The sequence below is a fragment of the Phyllostomus discolor genome, chromosome 1, assembly GCF_004126475.2.
Source record: "Phyllostomus discolor isolate MPI-MPIP mPhyDis1 chromosome 1, mPhyDis1.pri.v3, whole genome shotgun sequence".
Taxonomy (NCBI): Eukaryota; Metazoa; Chordata; class Mammalia; order Chiroptera; family Phyllostomidae; genus Phyllostomus; species Phyllostomus discolor.
Window position 1 is genome coordinate 184,139,791 of NC_040903.2, and position 24,819 is coordinate 184,164,609.

At 41.7% G+C, this 24,819-nt stretch overlaps 1 protein-coding gene across 1 annotated transcript in view; it reads right to left on the bottom strand.

Moving 5' to 3' along the window:
- The window catches only part of SLC35F4 (solute carrier family 35 member F4), a 155,589-nt gene extending 133,495 nt beyond the window's left edge, over nt 1-22,094 (bottom strand). Inside the window, exon 1 of the mRNA XM_028506827.2 lies at nt 21,770-22,094. Within this exon, the coding sequence (XP_028362628.1) occupies nt 21,770-21,872 (103 nt within the window). The 5' untranslated portion in view covers nt 21,873-22,094. The remainder of the gene's footprint in view (nt 1-21,769) is intronic.
- Between the last annotated feature and the right edge of the window lie 2,725 nt (nt 22,095-24,819).

The following is a 24,819-nucleotide window of genomic DNA, read 5'->3' on the forward strand; positions in this document are numbered from 1 at the left end:
ATGTAGGAAGCAAGCATGGTTTACCTACAGGTGAATCTATAGGGTGATCTAATGCTGCTCAAGTCTAAGCTGGAATGAGGCATCACTATAACCACACTTGCATTTCCAAGGCCATTGATAGAGATCTGCATCAAGTCTTGTAGAAGCTTCAGTAATGTGAATAATGAAGGGTGAGACTCTAAGATCCATAGAGGCAATACTGAACTCTTCTGAAAAGGACAACAGCAATACCAGCATCAACATGTCATTGATTTCAGTTATAATTAGAGAAATATCATTAGATACTAGAGCAAACATTGGCAGCTAAGACTGATGCATGTTTTGAAGTCCACAAACACTGTTACCAGGTACCATGCCAGGCACAAATGACTCATAACTACAGACATCTGTACTTCACGCAGGAAGAGACAAATTCCTGTCCCTACAACTCTTTATTAGGCTTATTTCTTTTTAACCTGTGAATGCAGGAGATGCTCCCTTCTGGAAGCAAACCTTCCTCTGTGTCACAGAAAGATAGCTCCTCATTTACCCAGGTAAAATCTTGAGCCAGGTGGGATTCCAGATTCTCTCTCTCTCTCTCTCTCTCTCTCTCTCACACACACACACACACACACACACACACACGCGCCTAGCCCAATTCTCAAGGCCATCTTGTTCAATCTCTTCTTTCTAAAAAGAGGCTTCAGGCACAGAGTCTACTCGAGGTAAACTTCAGACTTGGAAGAGAGGGAGAGGCCTGGCCATGATCCTGAGGCTAAGCCTTGCTCAGAGCTGTGCATTCATCACAAGTTAAAGGTGATCTTCTTCCACAACTTCCAGAGGAGATGGAGGAGCTGCACCACGGGAGGATCTGAATTTGACAGTTTTGACTCCTTGTTACTCTCTCAGTGGAGGGTGTGTGTTTGGGCAAGTCCTGGGCTCACCCTCTAGCCCTGATATCTGGTGACTGTGCCCTTGGGCAAGGTAACTCTTTCTGGGCCTCAACTTGCTCGTCTTTAACATAGTGATAATACCCACTTCACAGAGAGGCTGTGAGTTTTCATGAAATCATATATGCTATTGCCTTATAGCGTGTGAAAATACTATACTATATGCCATACTATAACACTATGTATGTGGTGGCAGCATTATTCAGAATTCACAGCCTGAATCCTTTGTGTGCTATGGTAAAGTTCAGACTCCAGTGTTTAAGTCTCATAAACATTTCATCTCTACTCAATATTCAAGGAGTACTCTGCACATACTTCTGCCTTATGTTTGTTATACTCCCGCCATGGCTGTACATATAGTACATATTCGGGTGTAATTTCCAATTAAAGCCACAGGATAACTAAATCCTTCCTAAGATATAGCATGCCCTGAGATTCCCATTCCTGGCTTTCTTCCCTAATAAGCTTTCATGTGCCAGATGTCATGTGTGCTAGGGGTTTCACATGCATGGGTTTTACATGGAGTGTAAAACTTTAAGGAATATAGAACTCTATAAACAAGTATGTTAGACACTCAGTCTCAATTTTTCTTCCCTTATCAAATAACTAAACCTGAGTTGGGAAAGGCTTCAAGTCCAAAGTCACAGAATATGTCCCCCTGTTTCCTTTCTGGGAGATGGGCCTAACGCCCAGCCTAGGGGAGCGGCTATGAACTTCTACACTCTGAGTGAACATAATCAGAATGTAACAGGAGTCAAGAGGAGTAAGAAGGCCATTGAAGACAGCTTTACTAAATACCACACAAGAGATTGAGGGGGAGACTAACCACATATCTTCTCTGAAACAGGCGGGCCAGTACTGAGAGAAGAAAAGACTTAAAAAAGTCTTTTTAAGAAAAGTCTCTTTAAAAAAAGATAATGTGCTTCAACTAGAATTCAGTTGCAACACCATCATAATAATCTCCCAAAGGAAGGGGACAAGAAGTCTTCATCAGAAAATCTATCTGAGTCACTCTGCACCCCTCCCTGGGATGAAGGTCCCATCAATTCCAACCCTCGATCTCCATTTCATGCTTCATAAACCTAATAGGATTCCTTCCACACGGGTAAATGTCCCTGTTGCCAGGCTAGTGGGCCAAGCGCCTAGGGTAGCCCATTACAGCAGCCCACTTCTTCTCATTCGGCCCTCAAACACGACAGGCAGCCCCAACAGGCGTCTGAGTGAAACTCCCTTTGTCCTTTGGAGATTGCAGCCCAAGTAACAGGAAAGTTTTCATTACATTCTATCCTAAGGTACAAAATCTCTAAGAGTGATTTTTTGTTGTTGTTCCTGGGATTTTTCTCAGAAATTCACTTATACATACTGATTAGATCCATTACAAACATGCATGCTAAGATTTTAGTAGTCAAGAGTTTTTCCTGAATTAATATAGCTGGGGGGAAACAATACCTGGAAAATCTGGAGCAAACCCATGCATTATAACTATGGTTTTTATCCCCATGCTTTTAGGGCCCAGAAATGCATCAGAGTGGGAGCATTGTGTTAGTGGGACTGTAGAAAATGGACGGGATCACACACTACCGGCCCCAGCCCAAATCCTCAGTCTGCAGAGAGACTCCTTTGGCAGAGGAACCATACACATATTCAGGCTGTGCTAGGAAACAGAGTATTCCAGTGTCTGCTGCTCAAAATGTGCTCTGCAGACTGGTACCGGCCATGAACTGTTAGCAGTCGGTGGCAAGATAAATACAGAAATTAAGAGGAAGCAGGCTGACAGTGCTGTGATATCTCAGGGCATGGTTATTTTTTCTATCAGTTCATTTTTATTGATTCTGCAAGAGTTTGATCTATAACGAGAGGAAATTGTTAAAAGAGCAATTTTATAGTTGGTCCTTCACCACAGATAGTTTGAGAAGCATTGCCCGGCTAGACCCATGTTCACAGTCTTGGCTTGTTCATTGGACGTTCCTGGGGAGCTTTAAAAAGTACTGGTGCCTGGGTCTCAATCCTAGAGCATCTGTTTTAATTAGAATGGAATGCAGCCTTGGCTTTGGGGTGTTTTTTTTAGAACTCCCAAGTGTTTCTAATATGCAGCAAAATATTTGAGAACCACTTTCCTCATATTGGTAAGGGAGTAGAGGATACACCTGGAGGTTAGTTAACTGGGAACATGCAAAAGTAATTATTTATTTGATGTCACTTTGAAATTTGAAGAATAGTTTTAAATTACAATTCAATGCTTTGTTAAAATCAAGGGCAGATTGACTGAATGCTATGATATGTAGTCATATCATGTGCAATTTTTAATGTAAAAATTTTATTGCAGCATAACATGCCTACAGAAATGTGCACACACCTTAAGTTCACTACTTGGTATTTTCATAAACTAAACACATCTGTGAACTGGCATTCAGATCAAGAAACAGATAATGCACGATATAATCTGCCCCCATGTTACAACATCTACAATAGCTTCCCACTGGGACAAAATAAAGATAATGTACTCTGCCTCTCTGAATAAGATGTTTGTCTTGGTTTATAGTAGATACAGTTTATGTTGGAAGATTTCAAAGAATACAAAAAGTACAATGATCCTTCCTGGTAAAGATGGTAGGTTGAATACACACATGTTTTTCTGTTCATTCAGGAAATCCCACTGAAATACCAATTAGTTAATTTGTAAAAGCATAAATCCACAAGAATCAGGAGAAGTAGGAAACTTTTAGAAGCTGGAAAGTAGTAAAACAGTTGTCAGGTCTAAGGAAACTGAAAGTTAGACTCAGGGTAGAGAAAATGATTATCAGCCCAATTACGGCACAGAATTTGCCAAAGTTACCAGCACCACTTTAAGAGGGAGGACAGTGAGGCTAAAGTCAGTAGCCTTGGTTTAGTCTGTTTAGGAAGACTAAGGGCTTCTTAATATCCACCCTCACTCTGCAGAGCATTTGACAATGGCTCCCTTCACTCTGGCAAAGGCCAGAGCTTTACTGTCTGGAGAGACCCAGATGAGAGTCTACAGGAATACTGAGAGTGGTTGAACGTTCGTCCATACCAAAATCATGGGCAAATTAAGTGAATCTATACACACTGCTCCCTGAGATGCCCAGACTTCTTTCCTGCTTGCTCTCCAGATGCTAGCAGCTAATCAGGAGACTAGAACAGCTTTCTATGATCCAACAGACCAGATATTAAGAAAATGATATTGAAAATTCTCAAAGAAACAGCCCAGCTGTTTGACAAACCCTTGTTGGGAGACGATTTGCCTTTTCCATTTCTGAAACATCTCATGCCTCATCTGAGAGCTTTTTTCTGGACTACCCTGTAAAGACCCTATACAGCAAACAGTTTGGAAGGTAGAGATGTTCCTCTCTAGAACAGAGGCATTTTTTTCTGCTAATGTCTGGAGCAAAAGTTGGGTTGTTTTCTTGTAGGCCATTATAAATCATTGGGATTCCCTAAGCTCAGGATTCCTCAGCTGTGATTCAAAACTATTACATAGTGAGGAAGTTCCTGTGGAACTTGAGGCACAGGAGGGTCAACTGTGAGCATGAGGCTCATGTTACTTGCTTGACTGTGAATAATAAAGTTCTTTGTATCTGACCCGGGTATCTCATGTCTTTGGCTAGCATCCATGAAACTGTAGCAGGCTAACTTGAAAGTGGGGTCACTTGAAAGTAGGTTGTGCCTACATAGTTCTTGGCCTCTTCAACCATTCTCACCACTTCACAATAGTTTCAGAGTCCTATACTCTAGAACAGAAGCAGATAAACAAAAATCATGAAACATCCAAGAATATTAGCTAACAATAATTTTAAAATTTCTAAAAGTAATTGAGAAGAAACAGCCCATTAAAAAAAAAGAAAACTTCAAAAAGTATGTTAGTAATATCCTCAGGGAATAAAAGAAGCTATTCCATCCACAACACAAAAATAAGGTGTCATAATTTTAAAAGAAATATTAAGAAAACAAGAGAACTACTACAACTTTAAATAAAATTTTAAGTAAAAAACTTAATAGAAGAGTTTGAAAACAAAGTCAAGAAAACACAAAGTAAAACACACAAAGACATGAAAAACAGGAAAGAAAAATTAGAATCTTGTACTTTGTCACAACACAAGCTGTTTAAGTTGTTCACCCCACCTCTCAACTGCCTGCTATAAAAGAGAACAAATTTCCTCATTGCCTAAGTGGATGCAAGTTGAGTGTTCTTTATTTGCAGCCAGATTCATCCTGGAGAGAACTTGGAAACCAGCACGCATTGGAAAAGGATATAGTCTGCAGCAGGAAATAAAAATGGAATCAGTGCCTTTATGAAGTAAAGTCATTTCCCCAAACTTACTCATTTGCCATAATTTTGGTGCAAACACTGGAGATTTCAGCAACTATGCTATTTTCTATTGGCAGATAACTGTATATCTCACACTGCTTCCTACTCCTGGTTTTCTGTTATTTGTGCATGAGTGTCATTTACAGAGAATTCCCACCCCGTGAGGTTTCTTTTTTCTTTTTCTTTTTTAAGGAAGCATGAAAGGTTGCAATGTCTTACAAACTGTACCCAGAGGGAAAAGTAGGTTGTGCTGCTTCAGTGTAACTGGCTGTGTTATACATCAGCATGTAGTAGCACTGAAAATATTGTCAGTGATCCCACAAGAAACCTTTTTTATTGCCTTAAAAGTCAATTCCACTGGAGCCAGTGAGTAGACTGTGAGTTCTCCTTGACTACCTGGAAGTTAATATCTTTCCAGAAATCAAGGCTTGAAATCTGTGAATGACATTTAGGAAAACAATTGTATCTCCTTTGAGATGTTAAAAAGAAAAATCACAGGCCCAAAGGGCATCACTCATAATACCAAACTTAGATTTTTTTCAAATTATATTTTATGCTATTACAGTTGTCCTGATTTTCCCCCCTTTGCCCCACCTCCACCCAGCAACCCCCACTCCCTCAGGCAATTCCCCCAATCATTGTTCCTGTCCATAGGTCATGTGTATAAGTTCTTTGGCTACTCCATTTCCTATACTGTACTTCACATCCCTATGGCTATTCTGTAACTACCTATTTGTACTTCTTAATCACATCATCTCTTCACCCATTCCCCTACACACCCCACCCACCTGACAACCATCAAAATGCTCTTCGTATCCATGATTCTGTCTCTGTTCTTCTTGTCTGCTTAGTATGTTTTTTAGATTCAATTGTTGATAGATCTGTATTTTTTGCCATTATATTGTTCATACATTTGATCTTCCTTTTCTTAAATAAGTCCCTTAAACATTTCATATCATGGTTTGGTGATGATGAACTCTCAGTTTTTCTTGTCTAGGAACTTCTTTATCTGCCCTTCAATTCTAAATAATATCTTTGCTGGGCAGAGCAATCTTGGCTGTAGATTCCTGCTTTTCATGACTTTGAATATTTCTTGCCAGTCCCTTCTAGCCTGCAAAATTTCTTTCAAGAAATCAGCTGACAGTCTTATGGGAACTCCCCTGTAGGGAAATAACTTCTATTCTCTTGCTGCTTCTAAGATTCTCTCTTTATCTTTAACCTTTGGCATTTTAATTATGGTGTGTCTTGGAGTGGGCCTCTTTATATCCATCTTGTTTGGGACACTCTGTGCTTCCTGAACTTGCATGTCTATTTCCTTTACTGAATTAGGGAAGTTTTCTTTCATTATTTTTTCAGATAGATTTCCCATTTCTTGTTCTTTCTCTTCTCCTTTTGGCACCCATATGATCTAAATGTTGGACCTCTTAAAGTTGTCCCAGAGGCTTCTTATACTATCTGTGTGTTTTTGGATTCTTTTTTCTTCTTGCTATTCTGATTGGTTGTTTTTTTCTCTTTTTTTTTTTGTTCCATATCATTGATTTGGTTCTTAGCTTCATCCACTCTTCTGTTGTTTGTCTGTAAGTTGTTCTTTATTTCAATTAGCGTATCTTTTGTTTCTGACTGGATCGTTTTTATGCTGTTGAGGTCCTCACTAAGTTCCTTGAACATTCTTATAATCAGTGTTTTGAACTCTGCATCTGATAGATTGCTTATCTTCATTTTGTTTAGTTCTTTTTTTGAGTTTTGATCTGTTCTTTCATTTGGGTCATGTTTCTTGTCTCCTCATTTTGGCAGCTTCCCTGTATTTGTTTCTATGTATTAGATAGAGCTGCTAGATTCCCTATCTTGGTAGTGTGTCCTAATGTAGTAGGTGTCCTGTAGGGTCCAGTGGCACAGCCTCCCCTATCACCCAAACTGGGTACTCAAGGTGTGCCCTTTGTGTGGGCTGAGTACACCCTTTTCTTGTAGTTGAGCCTTGGTTGCTGTTGGCAGATCAATGGAAGGGATTTACCCAGGCCAGTCACCTACAAATGTTGGCTGTGACCACTGACCACCAACCTCCACCCTTTGTGAAGGATCAGCTGTGCAGTGGCTGGGTGGTGGTGCTCCAACATGGTCTGTAGTTGTCCATTAGGTGTGCTGGCCCTGGGGTTTCCTAGGTGGTGCAAGCCAAGTTCAGTCCCCACTTTGCCTGGGGCCACCCTGCCTGAGCTATAAAGCAATCTGAGATGGCTGCTATTTGTGCTAGTCTTGGAGATTCCCAGGTAAAGCCAAGCTGTGAATCTAGGCTCACTGCTGTCAGTGCTGTGCCTGGGGCTTACTAAGGTGAATGTTTCTTGTTTGATAGGATTTAAGAAGTTGTAAAACATGAGCCATGACAAGCCACTCATATAGAAAAGCAGCTTGGGTGGGCCCATAAATCGGGTGGGTCAGAGTATCTCCAAAGCCGATCAAACTGTATTAGTCAGGTTGATGGAGTCTCAGCTATGGCACCAACCTGCTGGCTCTTTGTTGGAATACAGTTTAGAGTAGGGACAATGGCCTCTGCTCACCTTGATGCCAGACACTTCAGTTTCTCCCTATATACCACTGAGGCCTTTCAAGCTGCTACCTTGCTTCTAGAGCTCAGAGGGAGTGGGTCTGAGTAGGTGAGTCCACATGTGGGTTCTTTAAATGGAACTGCTTGGAAATCTAGCAGTTTCTTCAACAGATTGAATCCCCACTGGTGTTTGCAGCCAGAAATTGTGGGGACTTATCATCCTGGCACTGGAACCCTGGGCTGAGGGGCCTGGTGTGGGCTGGGATTCTCACTTCCAAGATATCCCTCCCAAATTTTTAGCTACTACATGTGGGTGAGGGACCACCAGCCTGTTCTGTGTCTGTGCCCTTCCTACCAGTCTGGATAGATGTGGTTTCTTTAATTCTGTAGTTGTCAGACTTCCATTCAACTTGATTGCTGATGGTTCTGAGTGATGGCTGTTCTTAGTTGCAGTTTTTATGTGGTTGTATGAAGAGGTGAACCATGTCTGCCTATGTCACCATCTTGACCAGAAGGCCCCAAATTAGATTTATGCCTGATGGAATTTCAGTTTCAGCCTCTCCCAGAAATGTAATCTTAATCAGTAAGTCTAGAATTTTCTGGTCAAGCGCCAGTGAAGTATCTGTCACATGGGCCCTCTCCATCCCTCATAGAAAGAAGAGGTCATAGAAATGATAAAAACCCTTGTTATTCCCTCCAAAAGATATCCTAGTATAAAAATAATGCTTTATTTTCTTTTGTTAATAGCTCCCTTGCCCTACCCTTCCTACTATAAAAATCTTCCACTTTGTACAACTCCTTGGAGTGCCCTTGTAGTTGGTAGGTGGGATGTTGCCTGAATCATGAATCACTTAATAAAGCCAATTAGATCTTCAAATTCACTCAGCTGAATTTTGTTTTCTTTTTTAACAGAGAGGGGGAAAAGCACATCCTTAGAATAGTTCAGTAAGGAGAAGTTCATTCTTCACTCTCCCTACTTTATAGATAATAAAACAATACATTTTTTTCATTGTAAACTTCAAAGTCACTGTTTTTGCACAGCTGAAAACCACAGTTTATTTTTTGTTGTTTTTTTTTGAAACACAGCTTCTCAAGAAAATAAAGACCCAGAATGATAACACATCATAAAATGTCTGTGCAGACAAACAATCTGGAGGTACCTGGATACACTGCAGGATATATTTGAAGGTTAATTCTGCTTAAACAACCTTAAAATTGAAACATGACTTCATCATCCTTTCTCTGCTGACAATGACAGCATGGATGATGTGGATCTCATCTCCAAGATGACTTCATTGACTTGAGTACAAATGAAATGATGTGACATTAATTCAACTGGAAGAGTCTGTGAGAATTCTGGTGTTTCTTGATACAATTTCACCCTCTTCCTGCAAAATAAGTTATGGGTCACTAACTTTATCTGCTACCTCATAGCCTTGTAAGTTAGAGTTTTTAGAAAATGTTAAAATTTTGATCAAGTTGAAGTCAACTGGATGTCAAAGATGAACTACATATTCCTATGCCTAAAACCACTCTAAAATTTCAGCTTCTTATTCAACACAAACTTCACGAGCTTTCTTACTAAAATTCACTTTTGAGTAAAACTAAAGTTCATGTTTATTTCAGTTAACAAATTTGAATTATTTCAACCTTTTAGGCATTGCTGTTAAATTTTGCATCTATTCTCATAAAATAAAATGAACAAGTACAATTTGTTGGAATTATTATTTCCATAGCCTTTTCCTGTGAAGTAATACATTTCTAGTGTAACAAAATTAACTACATAAAAATGCTTGGTATTTATGTGCATTTTGGAGGGAGGGGTAATTTATAGCTTTATTTAGATTTTCAAAAAGCTCTGTATCCCCTGAAATGATAATGAGCAGAAATGACTATTGTTCTATACTATAGAACAGTCCTCTAAGATACTACATAATTACCATGCTAGGTCATAGGTCATTTCAGACATGAATTTAATGTCACCTTGAAAACTAGCAGTTAAATTTTCAAATATGATATGATTTAAGCCCTAAAAAACTAGCCTGGAATTTCCTATAAAGTTCAAATTATCTTTTCAAGTTCAATGCATTAAAAGTATACTTAAGAGATATGACAACTAAGTGTAATGCAGAATCCTGTACTAGATCCTGGAACAGAAAGAGAACCTTAATGGAAAAATGAGCAAAATCCAAAAAAAGCCTTGATTTTAACAAATGGTGATGTGCCAATGTTGGTTCCTTAGTTCTGACAAATGTACATTGGTAATGTAAAGGGATAATAATAGGGAAGCCAGGTGAGGGGTATACAGGAAATCTTAGTTATCTTTGCAGCTTGTTTGTAAGTCTAAAAACATTCCAAATAAAATGTTGATTTAAAAAAAAAAAAGTCTACTTGCCCTGTCTGGCGTGGCTCAGTTTTCTGGAGCATCATCCTGTAACTGAAAGGTTGCAGTTCATTCCCAGTCAGGGCACACACCTAAATTGCAGGTTCAATCCCCAGTGCAGGCATGTAGGATGTCCTGTATGGTCATGTACAGGAGGCAACCAATGGATGCTTCTCTCTTGCACTGATATTTCTCTCTCTCCCTTCCTCTCTCTCTAAAAGCAATTTAAAAAAATGTTGCCCTGACCAGTGTGGCTCAGTTGAGTGGATGTTGTCCCACAAAGGGAAAGGTTGCTGGTTCAGTTCCCAGTCAGGGCACATGCCTGGGTTGTGGGTTCAGTCCCCAGTTGAGCTGCATCCAATGTTTCACTTGCCTCTCTTTCTCCCTCCCTTCCTCTCTCTCAAAAAATATATAAATAAAATCTTTTAAAAGAAATGCCCTCAGGTGAGGATAAAAAACTACAAAATAAAAAGTCTACTCAATTTCTAACACGGCTTAATTGTGCAACAATTATTTATGGAGTGTTTAGGCATTGTTCTGTTTTCTGGGTGCATGAGCAGGGAAGACAGACAGTCACAAGAAGCAACATGAATTGTAACTGAAGTTTTTACTAAGTGCTATCAAGAAAAAGTGCATGAGATGAGAGGGGTGTAAAGCTGGAAAGGTCTCTCTAAAGCAGTGGCATTTAATATGAGACCTGAGAGATGGCTAGCCACCAGCCAGGTAACACCTGAGAGAGGGAGGAGCTTGTTTCTCAGCCCAGGAAAGGGAGGGTACCTGGAGCACAGGCCAGTATAAGCAAAGCATAATGAGGGCATGGAAGAGTGGTGCCCCTGAAGAACCCGACCCTATTGGAGTTGCAGGCTGGGTTTAAGGTTTCATAGTTTGCTGAGGGGATACAGGAAATCACTAAGGTCTTTAACCAAGAGTAATGGCATGATCCAATTAATGCTTTTAAAAGATCACAAAGGCAGCTACGTGGCTGAGGGCTAGAAAAGGCAAGACAACAAGCTCCCCCTTCAGGTGCTTATAATTTTTATAAAAATGAAAGAAGAAATAAGCCAATCAGAGAAAGACAAATACCATATGATTTCACTCATATGTGGAATCTAATGGAACTGAACTAACAAGGAAAATGGGAGAGCAGGTGACAGCTAGTGGGGAGGGGGGAGGTTAGGGAGTGGAGGATTGAACAAAAAGGAAAAAGGACTCATGGAAATGGAGAATAGTGTGGTGATTGCTGAGGGGAGGGGTATATGGTATATAGGAAAAGATACAATGAGGATTATAACAAAAGTAAAAATAATTAAAATACAATAAAAATTAAATTAAAAAAAGAAAGAGAAAAGGGTGAGGTAAGAATCTGTGAGAAAAGCATGACCAGTTCCATGAGGTGACCTTCCAGAGATTCAGAACAAAAGGAAAAATGGAAAGTTCTCAACTTCTAATACATTTCATTTAAAAACTCCCTGGAAGCCGATATGCAACGGAGTCTTTAGAACCACCACTATAACTCCAGCAGGGAAGATATTACTGCAAATGGCTCCTAGATCATCCGGTCTGCATGTTTCCTCTGCAATGCCTATGATTACACATGGCAATGAACAAAAACAAGAGACACCAAAATCACACGACCTGGGGCTTAGGAAGGTGTCAGCAGCAAAAATCTGCAGGCTCTAAGGATCCTTAGGAATCCTAGCTTTCTCAAAGGATAAAGAAGCCTTAGTTGTCTGGTGTTCAGAACCATAAAACCATTATTGACACCTCACTAGTGCCATCCTGGTGTTAGCCCAGAACAAAACATAAAAAATCCCAGAGTGCAAGATAGTGTAATTTTAATCCCTGTTTAAAATATACAATGTTAAATGTCATCTTTAATAGTCTGAAGAAACTGGTGTGTTGCCTTATCTGGCCTAGAAAGAGAAATATTTCTTCCAAACTTGATGTAACCAGTAGCATTTTCATGAAACTTAGTAAGCGGTCTTCAGCATTGGCTGGGGAATTTTTAAACAGAACTCCCTAGAGATTTACACTCTAAATAGACACATGGATTTTCTGTTTATAGGAATGCACTGTCTATACCTTCACTGAATATTGCTTAGACATACTCTAAGGGTTATCCGGACCAGAAGAAAAGATCAATCTTGAATGAAGCCTACAATTTGATATGAAAAACTTTTTATGCAAAACTGGTGAACCAAATAGCTATTAATGTGACCATCCTATCCTGCTCATTGCTTCTTTCTTCTGTAAAATTCTCTTCCCCTGCAGTCAGCAGGGTTACTGGGGAGAGCCTCCGGCAGCCATGACTGGGTAGCATGACCCTGCTCCAAACCCCCACAGTCAATAACAGTATCAAGAGTTGCACTGGACACCAAGTGGGCTAGGTCCCTTACCCCAGGAATCTGGATTTAGAAGTAAGAGACTCTTGCTCAATCTGTCTGCTGTCTTGAATAAAAAAAACATTTAAGCACTAGAACTGCTGACAGAGGCTATTTTCAACCATTTGGACAAGAAAATAGAGAAAGCCAGCCTGCAGCAAGAGACAAAGAATGAAGAACATGTGCCAGAAACAGAGATGAGAGGCAAAGAAAGAGGGCTTCCCATCTTCTCCACAGCCCCCCAGGACCTGCACAAGCCCAGCCTACTTCATCTTTATCCCTGCCCTTAACATCAATGGGAGAGCTCAGGATCTCTTCAGTGGCTTCCATTTTTGCTAGTTCGGGTGCAGCCGTGTGACCAGAAACTAAACAAGCCCTCACTAACACCCCAGGTGTCTCCATTTTATGGAGTCTCAAATACATGAGAACCAGCTTGCCCAAATTTTTTAAGCCAAGGTCTCTGAAAGGAGAATCTAATTCCAACATCTCATAGCAGATAAATGCAAAAACAAAAAATGCTTACCCTAAAACATTAAGTGGAAAAGAAGTAGGGTACAAAATCGTATGGCTATCAGACTTGTGACTACACTATAGCTCACATTTGACAATAAATCAAGAAGTGAAGCCCTGAATGCATTTAGGAAGATTAGAAGGAAATTAACCAAAATAACAGCAGCTGTGTCAGGGTCACAACATCCTCTTCCTTTTTATCTACATGCCTCTGTATCTGTCAGTTAAATACTTTATAACTTAAAAAATTATAGCTATTATACTTAATTAAGACTATGATGAAATATGTAAATGTGTTTGTGATACATAATAATGTATTTTTTAAAGTAGACCATAAAATACCCTGCTATGTTTGCAGGTAATAAATAGCCAAGAGGGAACTTCCCCTTTAAGACTCCACATATACAAGGAACAATAGAACTTCCAACAGAAGGACCCCAAATTAATCCTCAGCCTTCCCTTGCTTTCCACCTGTTTGTCCTCCCAATCCTATCTAGTGCTATCTATCCCATCCCATGCTACCTACCCTTCCCCCCTTCCACCCCCTCCCCCCATCCACCTTCCCCACCCCTGGGCTCCCCTCTGCTTTGATGTCTGGGTATCTACATCGCCACACAAACAGACCCACCTGTCATCCATGGGCCCTAGATTTGTCTCCTCTCCTTTGGGTCAGCCCAGTGGAAATCACTTTATCACAAATTGTAAACTAACCCTAGGGACAATCCAGGTAGGACTGGTCCTTTCCCTTACAGCACCAGGCAAGCCAGAAAGGAGTAAGGAGTGGAAGGCAACATCCAAAAATAAAAGCCACTGTGAACTTAGATAATTTGCCTTTAACATTGCTGTAACACAGTTTTTAGTAACAATTCAAAGAACAAATCGGATATGAAAAAAAAGTGAGCAAAGCTCTTCGAAATTATGAAATTGATTCTGTTGGCTTCCTCCATAATTATAATGGCTTCCATACATTTAACTGGGCCTTGTGCCAGACATTCTATGTACATTACCTTACATAACCCTCCTGATGACCTGTGAAACAACTTTTATTATGCCCATTTTCCAGGAACAAAATTGTTGATCCGAAAGGTCAGGTTATGCAAATTTAAAAGGTTAGTAAGTAGCAGGTCAGGGTCTTGTGGTCTTCGCACTAGGCCTCATGGCCTCACGCAGGATTTATACAAAGCTTCCTACAGTAAGTATATCGGAACTTAATGTTAAACCCACCTGTCAGCAGGAGGTACAAGTAGTATTTTATAACACAGCTATCCAGTTTACATATACATTTACATCTTAAATGAAAAACACACATCAAAATTAACATTGTAGAAACTGCCACATTATCTGACATCCACGGCATGTGCAGTGATATTCAGGATCCGCGTAGCCCTGGTATGTCACAGTTTAAAACTTTGTTACAAAAACTCCTCAATATTATGTACTAATGGTGATGATAACTGTTTACTAAACACTACCTATCGCATAAAAAGAAGCTTAAAACTTCATATCATGATGCAAACACAGTATGAACTGGGAGAAATGTTTGGTGTATTCATTTCAACAGTAAGAGACAATTTAATAATTTACTCCAGCTAGGGTGTGCAAGGGTTATATTAATATTGTACCATAAAGACCAACAGTGACCATTTTGGGGGGGGCACATTTTATTTCTTACTATTCTAGTAAATTTATACTACTACATATTTCTAAAAGTTGCCTTTCCCCTCATTCAAGTATGGAAAACACAGAAATAAGAACAGAAATAGAAAAGACACAAATGCAGAAGTTACAACCACAAACATGAAGTGATCATAAAATACCATTTGATTTCTTTGAATAGGCACATTAGTTAAATTCATTCATAGCTAACAATTTTTTTATCTTTCCCTCCAACACTACCATTGTGTACTCCTTTTTTTTCTGCATGAAAATAATTAACTCTCTAATTTCTTCAAAGGCAACAGTAATCATTCGTTCACTAGTGCAATAAACTTTACTGAGCCCTCAGAAGTACTAGTCTCTTTGCATAAGAGGAAAACAAATAGAGGTAAGTCCTTGCCCTCCCCAGCTCTGCAGGTGAGACAGCCTGGTGTAAACAGCCCAGAATAGTGGCTCCGTGCTGGCATAGAGGTGAGAACACAGTATTACAGAAGCACAGAGGGAGGATTAATAGAGCCTGAAGCAATCAGGAAGCTTTACCAAAGGGGGTGTGCTGAAATTCGGCCTTTAATGATAAACAGGAGCTTTCCAGAGTGCGATGAAGGAAATGGGAGAGGCAGCCATTCGGGGCCATAGTGCAAACAGGCGCTGATGAGCAGAAGAACACGGGGGCAATAATGGTAGGAAAACAGTGAGCTGCTTAATGGGACTATGACCAGGGTTTGAGGAGGCTGTGTGGGATGTGCAAGTAAAAAGAAAAATGGGCTAAAAATCCAACAACTCAAGTCGATTAAGGTGCTTAAATGTATGGAAGACTATGCATACATTAAGTTATGTCAAATACATACATCAATGAGGGAAATGTTCAGGGTGAAATAAAAAGTACTTGCGTGTGTCTAATATTAAACAAAATGTTAATGTGAATCACCTCTGAGTGGTGAAATTATGTGTAATTTTGTTTTAATCTCTTTTTGCGTCTCTGCCTTCCAGATTTTCTGCATTAAGCATGCATTGCTTTGGCAATTAGTGGGGAAATGTGTACTAAAATAGAACAATGTAAGATAGGCTCAGATGGTGGCGTGCTAAGGAATTTGGACTTTATTCCACAGAAAATGAAGATTTATTTCAGGCAACTGATCGGGGGGAATGAGGTGAGCAGATTTACATTCTAGGGAATTAAATGTTGTTAAGGTGTGCTTACTGGATTAAAAGGATTTGAGGCTGGGCAAAAGGTGTGGTGGATAGAACTAAGGTGGTCACCATGCGTATGGGAAGCACCTATCTGGGGTAGGAGAGATAGGACAGTTAACTGAGAACGGGGTGTGGGGAAAGGGCAGAGTATGAGGATAACTCCAGGTTTCTGGGCAATTGGTTAGATACAGATATTAGGGGCTAAATAATAATAACAACAACAATAACAACCATAACAATAATAGCAATAACAACAATAACATTTACAGACAGGATGATGAATTCAGTTTTATATGTGACGTACCTGGTGGACATGCAGGTAGAACTTCTAGTAGGGAGTCTGAAATTTGTGTCTGGGTTCAGAAAAAGTGGATCTAGAAATACAGACACATGGAAGATGGTAAAGCCATGGGGTTGAACGAGCTTCTGCAGGTGAAGTAAAGAGTGCGAAGAGATAGCTGGGGCTGGCACCTCAGGAAGTGCTAAGTCATCGCAGCAGTGGAAGTCAGAGAGTCAGAGGAGCTAGAACATAGTAGAATTCTTTTTGGACACAGGATGATCAGAGATAGGACCAGGGCAAGGGGAAAATGTTTTATCGTAACTATGCAACCACCAACAGGCAACAACCGCAGAACCTGGTCACTCATAGGGCATGGAAAAGACAAAAGGCCCACACAGAACAGAGAGAGGCAAGTGGCCGCTACCTGTTGAGATAGAAGGTGGAGTGAGCAGAGGCAACACACTGAGTGAGATTGTTCCACACAGGGGGAGAAGTTTTGGAGGCTGTCAAAGCTGACCTATAGTTTTTTTTTCTGAGAGAGTGACTTCTACCTTCTCTTTTTACAAATAAGGAAACTGATATCTCCAGAGAGGTGTCCCAGGTCTCAGGGTCAGGTGCTGACAGGTTTAAAACAAGAATCAATTTCCAAACCACTACGGTTTAGTTCACTATGCATTAACATACTGCCTCCTGTACAAACACAAAAAGAAGGCTCACTGAAAATATCAATAATGGAATACAATAAAACAAAATGAATTTATCCTTTGACTTGAGTTTTGGAAATGACCTCTTACAGTATACAGCACTGTTATGTTTTGGTCCACCACCCCTTTTCTTTCAGCTACTTTCCACAAGCCTTTGATCGTGTGGAGATTTCCAATCCATTGATCCTACCACTTTTCACTCTCCCCAATCATCTTGATTTCCTCTCCACTTACCAGCTTTATGTTCTTTGGCCAATCATTATAGTAATATCGTCATCGCACACATTCACAAGTCTCTTCACCCTATTATGTTATTATACCCACTGGCTATTCTGCAACTCTTGTTAAATCCTTCTTTTCACTTGCTCCATGCTTTCACTATGTCAATGAATACAACAACCAAGTGGCTGGTTTCACTTTAAATTTGTCACCAGAAACTTAAATGGGATCTTTAAGGCAGCCAGACAAGCTTACTCCCCAGTTCATGCATTCTCTGTATTTAACTATTCACACCTTTTTTTCTCCTCCAACTTCCACCACCTCCTACTAAATCCTCACTCTCAGTGGATCACCTTGCTTCCTATTTGAAGAAAACTAAAGCAACCAGATGAAAACCTCAACAGACTCTCACCATCCCAGTTATCCATCTCCCAGGAACTGCACCCACACACTCTGCCCTATATCTATGCTCTTTTCTAAATTAAAGCAATATCCCTTCCCTGTGCACTAAATTTGATATTCTATCTCTCTAACATCACTAATTTTTCTTTCTCTACTGAATCATTCTCATGTGCATGCACACATGCCATTATTTCTCCCATCTTAAAAAAGACTTTCGTAATACTACTATGCCCATTTTTTGCATTCCCCTTTGCACAAAAATCCTTGAAGAGCTGTCTATGCTCACATATCCAATCCCTTCCTCCAATTTTCTCTAAACACATTCTAATCCATTTTATGCTGCTTTACCTGCTCTTTTCAAGGTTACTAGTGACACCCCATTGCCAAATTCCTGGTCAGTTATCAGTCTTCGTTTTACTTGACCTTTCAGCAGCAATGGACACAGCGAATGAATCCCTTCCCTCTGAAACTCTTCATTGGCTTCCAGGATGTCAGAGCCCCCGATTTTCCTCCTATCTCCCTGGCAGTTCCTTCTTGGTCTTTTTTAATGGTTCCCTCACTTCTCCCCAATCTCTCAATGTCTGAGTACCCCACAGTTTAGTTCTTGCTCCTCTTCTCTATGTACACTCATTCCTTGGAGATCTCATCGGTCTTAGGCGTTAGATAACATCCAAATGCTGAAAAAACCCTACTTTATGTCTCCAGTCAGACATCTCCAGGCTTACCCAACATCTCCAGTTACATTTAACCTTTCCAAAATGTTATTCTTCTCCCCTGACTCCCCAGACTTCTCTACCTTGAAGACTTCCACACTTTAGCCACTGGCAATTCAAACTTGGTCCAATCAGAAAAGATGGGATCACTTTTTGTTCCTCTCTTTCTTGTAGCTACCATATCCATTCCATCAGGAAACCCTATCAGCTCTAATTTCAAATACATCCAGAATCTGACCACCTTCCATCACATCTACTGCTACTACTCTGACTCTGTGTCTGGTTGTGTGTCTTGCTACTATCTGATTCAAACCACCACCATCTTTCACCCAGGTAATTGCTTACTAACATACTAACTAGTCTCTCTGTGTCCACCCCAGCTCCAGTAAAGCAGTTATACTGATCCTTTTGAAAGGTAAATCAAGTCACATCGCTCCTCTGTCAAAACCCTGCAAAGACTCCCCATTTCGGAGTGCAAGCCAAAGGACTTACAATGGCCTATAAGACCCTACTTCATTTGAGCCCCTGTATCCACAGTGACCTCATCTCCAACCACCTCCTACTTGTTCACCCCATTTCATCTGTGCAGGCTCCTCACTGCCCCTAGCATGCCAGGTATGCTCTTTCCTGGAACTTCGCGCTAGCTATTCTCTCTGCCTGAAATGTCATCTTCCCAATGCCCACACAGCTAACTCCCTCACATGCTTCAGGTCTTTGTTCAATTGTGACCATCTTAGTGAGGCTTTATCTTACCACCTTATTTAAAATGCTCACAATTGCTGCCGCCTTCAGAATTTTTAAGTCCTTTTTACCCAGTTGTAATTTTTTAAGCAGCTACTACCTTGAAATATGCTACATAATTTATTTATTATTTGTCTGTCTCCTCCCACTAGAACTCAACCTCTAAAAAAGAAAATACTTTTGTCTATTTTGTTCACTGATGTATCCCTGGCACACAGGAAGTGCTCAGTTACACCTGTTGAATGACTAGATCTATTTCTCCTAGAAGAACATAAGTAACTCCAGGCTAGACAAATGCTTTAATCATCTCTGTACCATATATATGTATCAGACTAAAATATATATGCATTTTATATCAGCCTGACGATTAGACTGTGTTCTAGACAGGTACTCATTTTCCTCATTGGCGGGGTGGCAGCCAGATGCACTAACACAAGGCCGAACACTGATGCATATTCTCAGGGGAGTTCTCACCTGCCTCTAAAACCGTAAACAACATAGATGTCAAGAGACCATCCAAGCCGTGAGGCCTCATAAGTGAGCAGTCAGAAAATGGAAAAGTCGCCTTGTCTTTACATATTATATACTCCTCACCACAGCATTCTCATAAATATATCCCTACAGACTTCCCCCAAGCTGTTGTTCATTCCTGATAACAGCCAAATCAATTGACCATATTGCACTGGTTTGTTTCAATGTGTTTGTTTACTAGCTGGAGCCTGAATTAAGGGCAGGATTATTTCACGGTGCCTGGCTGCCTGGCCCTCTTCCAGCTCCCTCTTCTCCTAGTCTTTCACTGTGCAAAATGGCAATCGTTATCTACCTCTGCAAGCACAAGAGCCCTGAAAGTTATTTACTCACATAATTCTCTGTCCTTGTGAGTTTCTCTGCCTTCACTGTTTGAACTCTGTTGCCTGAAGTTCAGTAAGTGCCTGTCACAAAACTATGCCAAATGCATCTATATTCCTTTTAGCTTCAGCTACTCTCTTAGACAATGTTTGTCCCTCTTTTTGTCGTGTTACTGTGTGGCAAGTGAAAAATGTGCTCCTATTTCAGCAAGCACAAAAAGATAGCATGAACATGTCTTTATTTAGAATGTCACCTTTGGGGTATTCTTCTTGGTTTGCTCTTTATTAACCAGAGTTCCACTGTTATAAAAATTATAATAATATGCTACTCCAAGTTTTGGACTTTCCCAGACAGCTTCTACATTCTCCAAGCAACCAAAATGCATGGTTCCTAATTAAAATATTCATAAGTGAAATCTACACGTGGTATGCTAATGCCTTCGCTTACGTTTCTAGGGTTAAAAATGAAACCCTTTGCCAACAGGAAAAACAGTTTTTGAGTCTAGAGTACAAAGACATTAAACCGCATTCCACAGTATGTTATTTTCTTTCCAGAAAATTCTAACACCATGTAATTACTTTTGTATGGAAAATGAATAATGTAAGCCTCTAAGGCTAAAAACAGCCAGACAGAAGCCATCCAAATCGCATAGGCCTTTCCTGAAGCCACATGAAATATTAAACTAGAAAATATCCCTGTAAAGACGACCCATGGAAGAAAGGGATTGGATTATTATTCAATAGAGATGCAGCATAGTGAGGAAGAAAGTTACATGAAAAATAAAGTGTTTTCTGGTTACGCGTCAGGGTTTGTGTGCTTCAGAGAAACTGCAATGTTGGTTGGACCCCAAAATATCACAGAAAAAAATACCTTCTAGGACCTTCCAAGCCTTCTGGTTAAAAACAACAGCAAAAACAACAATTAAGCTCCATCCATTGGAACAGAAATGTATTGCTATAGAAAAAGTGAAACCCCACCTGCAAGGGAATTAAGCCGCAGCTTAGTCCCCCAACAGAGAAAGAAAAACGAGCTCCACTTCGGTTGCTTGGTAGAACTAATCTCAGTAAATACAGCCAGTGGGTTTGTGTGTTGGGGAAGGGGACCAGGGTGGAGCGCACCTCATAGCTCTTCCCTCAAAACTGCCCCGAAACTGTGAAAGCAACCGCGCCGCAGGACCTCGCTTAGCCGGAAGAAAGATGGTACGGAACAGAACAGCCCACCTGGACTCGGAACAAGCCACGACTTGCGACTTGCGGCAGGCAGTGCGGGCTGGTGGCCTGTCGCGCCTACATCACCACCCCTCCTCCCCGCCGTCGAGTGTCTGGGTCTCTGGCTCCAAGCTCCGGGGACTTGGGACTCGGAGACGTGTGAAGGTTCTCTCTCTGCCCATGACAGAGAACCTTCCGAAGACGTTTTAACGGGAGTAATTCCCGCGCTGGCAACATCTCCGCAGCCCGGAGAAAGCAGGCTGACCCAGCGGGCTCCAGAATCCAAGTCTGGTCAGCCTGCCCTGGCTGGCCCCAGCCCCGAACCCATCCCGCCTACCTCCCCAGCGCCCCTCCCGCAGCCTGGCAGCCAGTAGGGGCTTTCGGGGAGTGCAACCAAGGGTTGACTTTCCACTAAGTAAACAGCCATTTTAGCTCCCTCTGTTCGTAAATAAACCAGGGATGAGTGGGCTGACGGCCGTCTAGAGCGCTCGCCGGTCCCCTCTGCGCCTTTGCCCCGAAGGCTGCGACTGTTTCCAAACTCCTAGAAGGAACCAACGGGCCCCATTTCTCTTCCTTGGTTCAGCACCAAGGACAGCACACATACTTTTCACCAGTGGCCGCATGGCCCAGAGAGTGGCATTGGCAGCACAGGCAAGGCTGCAGGTGTCCGGATGGCGCTCCCTCCCGCATCCCAACCCTCTCCGGTGCCTCGAGCAGGGCAGCCCACGGCGTCTTACTTTTCTGGCTGGAGTAACCCGGGTAATAGCCATAGTAGCCTGTGATTCTCAAGATCCGGTCCTCGATGGTGGCCACCCCGTTGGGGGCCGCCTTGACATCCATAGAGAGCGCCCCACGGCGGCCCCAGGCGCAGCTGGGCGGAGAGCGCAGCGCGGGGCCCGGGAGCTGGTGCAGGTACCACCGCCGCCTTCGGTGTTGATGCTGCAGCTCGTGCTCCTGCACCCGGGCTCTGACACCACCGCCCAGCGCAGCACGGGCTCCGCATCACAGCGGCGGCAGCGGCAGTGGAGCGGCCCCCACTCGGGCCGGCCTCTCCGTCAGCCTGGCAGCTCTCCCGCCCGCCACCCGGCGCGCTGCTGCCCGAACAGCGCCCCCTCACCTCCAACGCCCACCACAGCCTGGCGGGTGTGGGCGCCCCACCTGGCCGCTGACTCTCATCATTAACCCTTTTTCGCCCCTTTCCCAGAGAGTAGGCATCCCCCAACCCACCTGACCAAAGGGATGGTTGGCCAAGGGGCTTGAGAGAGAAGGTGAGATGGTGGTAGGGCCTCAGGGAGGAGGGATGGGGTGGGGGGGGAGACAGGACTGTTAATGCGAGACGTGCACGCTGTAGCTCTGGCAGTGGGGGTGGTGACCCCTCGGGGCGCCCTCGAGACTTGGTACACTTTGGGCGTCTACACCCCCTGGGGTCATCTGATGGGTAAGCGTCTGCAGGTGTTAATCAGTCCTCGAAACTTGCCGAGAAGATGGAGACTCTTTTTTTTTTCTTTTTTTTTTTTTAAGAAATGAAAAGAAAATGAAGCCCCGGCAGGTGGTACATGGAGTGACTATCCAGGTATTATGAACACAAAGACTTTAAGAGATCAAGCCATCGAGTCTGACAGGCCAGTTCAGGGCCCTCCAATCCCGCCCCCCACCCCAATGAAAACATCAAAGGCTCGAGAGATGCAGCTGTGCGCAGCCTGTGGGTTTTGCCATTCCTAATGCCCTGAGGAGAAATGATTTTCCTCTTTATTGCCAAAAACATCAGGGGGGAGCCCTTCTTGCTGTGACTACCTGGGCCGGTGAAAGCTCTAGCTACAGGCTAGTGACTTTCCTTGAGGCTGTGTGTTGAGAGTGGACACCTCCCCCTGGTGTGACTCTGCTTTGGCGACGGAGCCGCGTGCTAGTGAGGAGCAGTGGGGATGATTCCTGTATTTGTACTTTGCAGTCACAGCCTCCTAAATAATCTTCAAAGTTTCATCTCAGAACTAAAGGGTGTGTGTGGGTGCAGAGTGGAGTGTCGGCTCATCAGTGTCCCCCTTCCATCCAGAGCCAGTGTGAGACATCCCTGCCGGATTTCAAGTTTTCTAGAGTTTGTGGGGGCAGGGAGAAGCAAAAACATGTGGACTCCAGTGCCCCTCAGAAACCGCCAATCCATCTATCACAGCTTTCTGCCTTCAAGCATTCTCCACATTGTGTGTGAATACTTCAGAAGGAAGAAATATGCAAACTTTTTTGAGTGTATTAAAATGCAGGATTAAACTTCACAATGTAGCCCTGGCTGACGTAGCTCAGTGGATTGAGCGTGGGCTGTGAACCAGGCATCACAGGTTCAATTCCCAGTCAGGGCACATGCCTGGGTTGCAGGCCATGGCCCCCAGCAACTGCACATTGATGTTTCTCTCTCTCTTTCTCCCTTCCCTCTCTTAAAATAAATAAATAAAATCTTTAATGTGCTGAGGGTTTTCATCCAGATACAAAGCCTAGCACAGGATTTTGAGAGTGGAGTGAACCTGAGACCATTGTGCCTGGGAGAAAGTTCATAAGGAAATACACTTCCTCCCACATCTGCTCATTGGGCTGGGAAAGATGGAAGGGTGGAAGGAAGGGAAAGTTCAGAAAGAACAAAGGAAAAAGCAACTCTATGCCACGGTCAGGGACTGAACATTTAAAGCAAATAAATAAGAGGATAATGCCTCCTCAGTCTACCAGTTTGACAAATGCAAATACAAACATTTCAATTTACAAAATGTAAATTATCAATGTGCCTCAAATTTAGTCTGAAAAAAATAAGGAGAGATATAATTAAACAAATAACAATTGAAGGTAGTTATTCAATTAATAAAATGGTTTCTCATAGTAGCCAGATTCGCATAGTAAATCAATTCTCTAGTAAATCAAACAGTAAATCAATTTTCCAAGTAACTTATAACTTGACTTACAAAAATTTGGTTTGCAAGCAACTTTACAGCAATGTTTCTGACACATTAAGCACTAGGCATCTGGTGGTTCCAAGGGAGTTTTGATATCTAGAACATATTTATTTTTATAATCTGTTCTAGTCATATTAGATATTTATACTAACTGAGTATACAAAACTTAGCTATTTGTGTTGCAAAACTGCCAAATCATTTGTAAAATAATTTGTGTGACAGTCACAGTCTCTGTGTTTGATGCTAAAATAACTATACCAAGTAATAATATTAAAAACTAAATATGACCACTGGGTATAAATTCTATTCAAAGACATATGGTCTGTCATAAAATCATTTTTAAGTACTACATCAGCCTTTATACATTGGAAGGGTTAGTAAAATGAGTTCCGTGCAATCTAGTCTTCCTCACTTTGATTGGCAGCCAGTGGTCAGAAAACCTATGGATTAAGTCTTTTTTCTCAGCAGGAACAAGTTACTTAACCTTTTTGACCACCTATTCGGAGATACCAATGAAAGATGCTGAAAAAAGAGAACATGATCATTTTTTTCCTCTGGTAAACTAATAGAGTGCACCTTCCTCCTTTAGCTAACGGTAGCTTGGCTGCATGGAGAGCCAAGAATGTTTCAGTTTTAACACCAAAGAGCCAGTGTTGCCCGATACAATCATCAGCACTGCTTACCCAACAAGAAGTTGACCCAATGTAGTTTGCACAATTTGTGTTTAAAAGCACATGGCATCTAGGAAAATGCAGATACCTGTAATTGAACAACAATAAAGTAATTTTTAAAAATAGATTCTTAAAATAAAAATCCTATTTCATAAAAAAAAGCATATGGTATCTAGATGATAA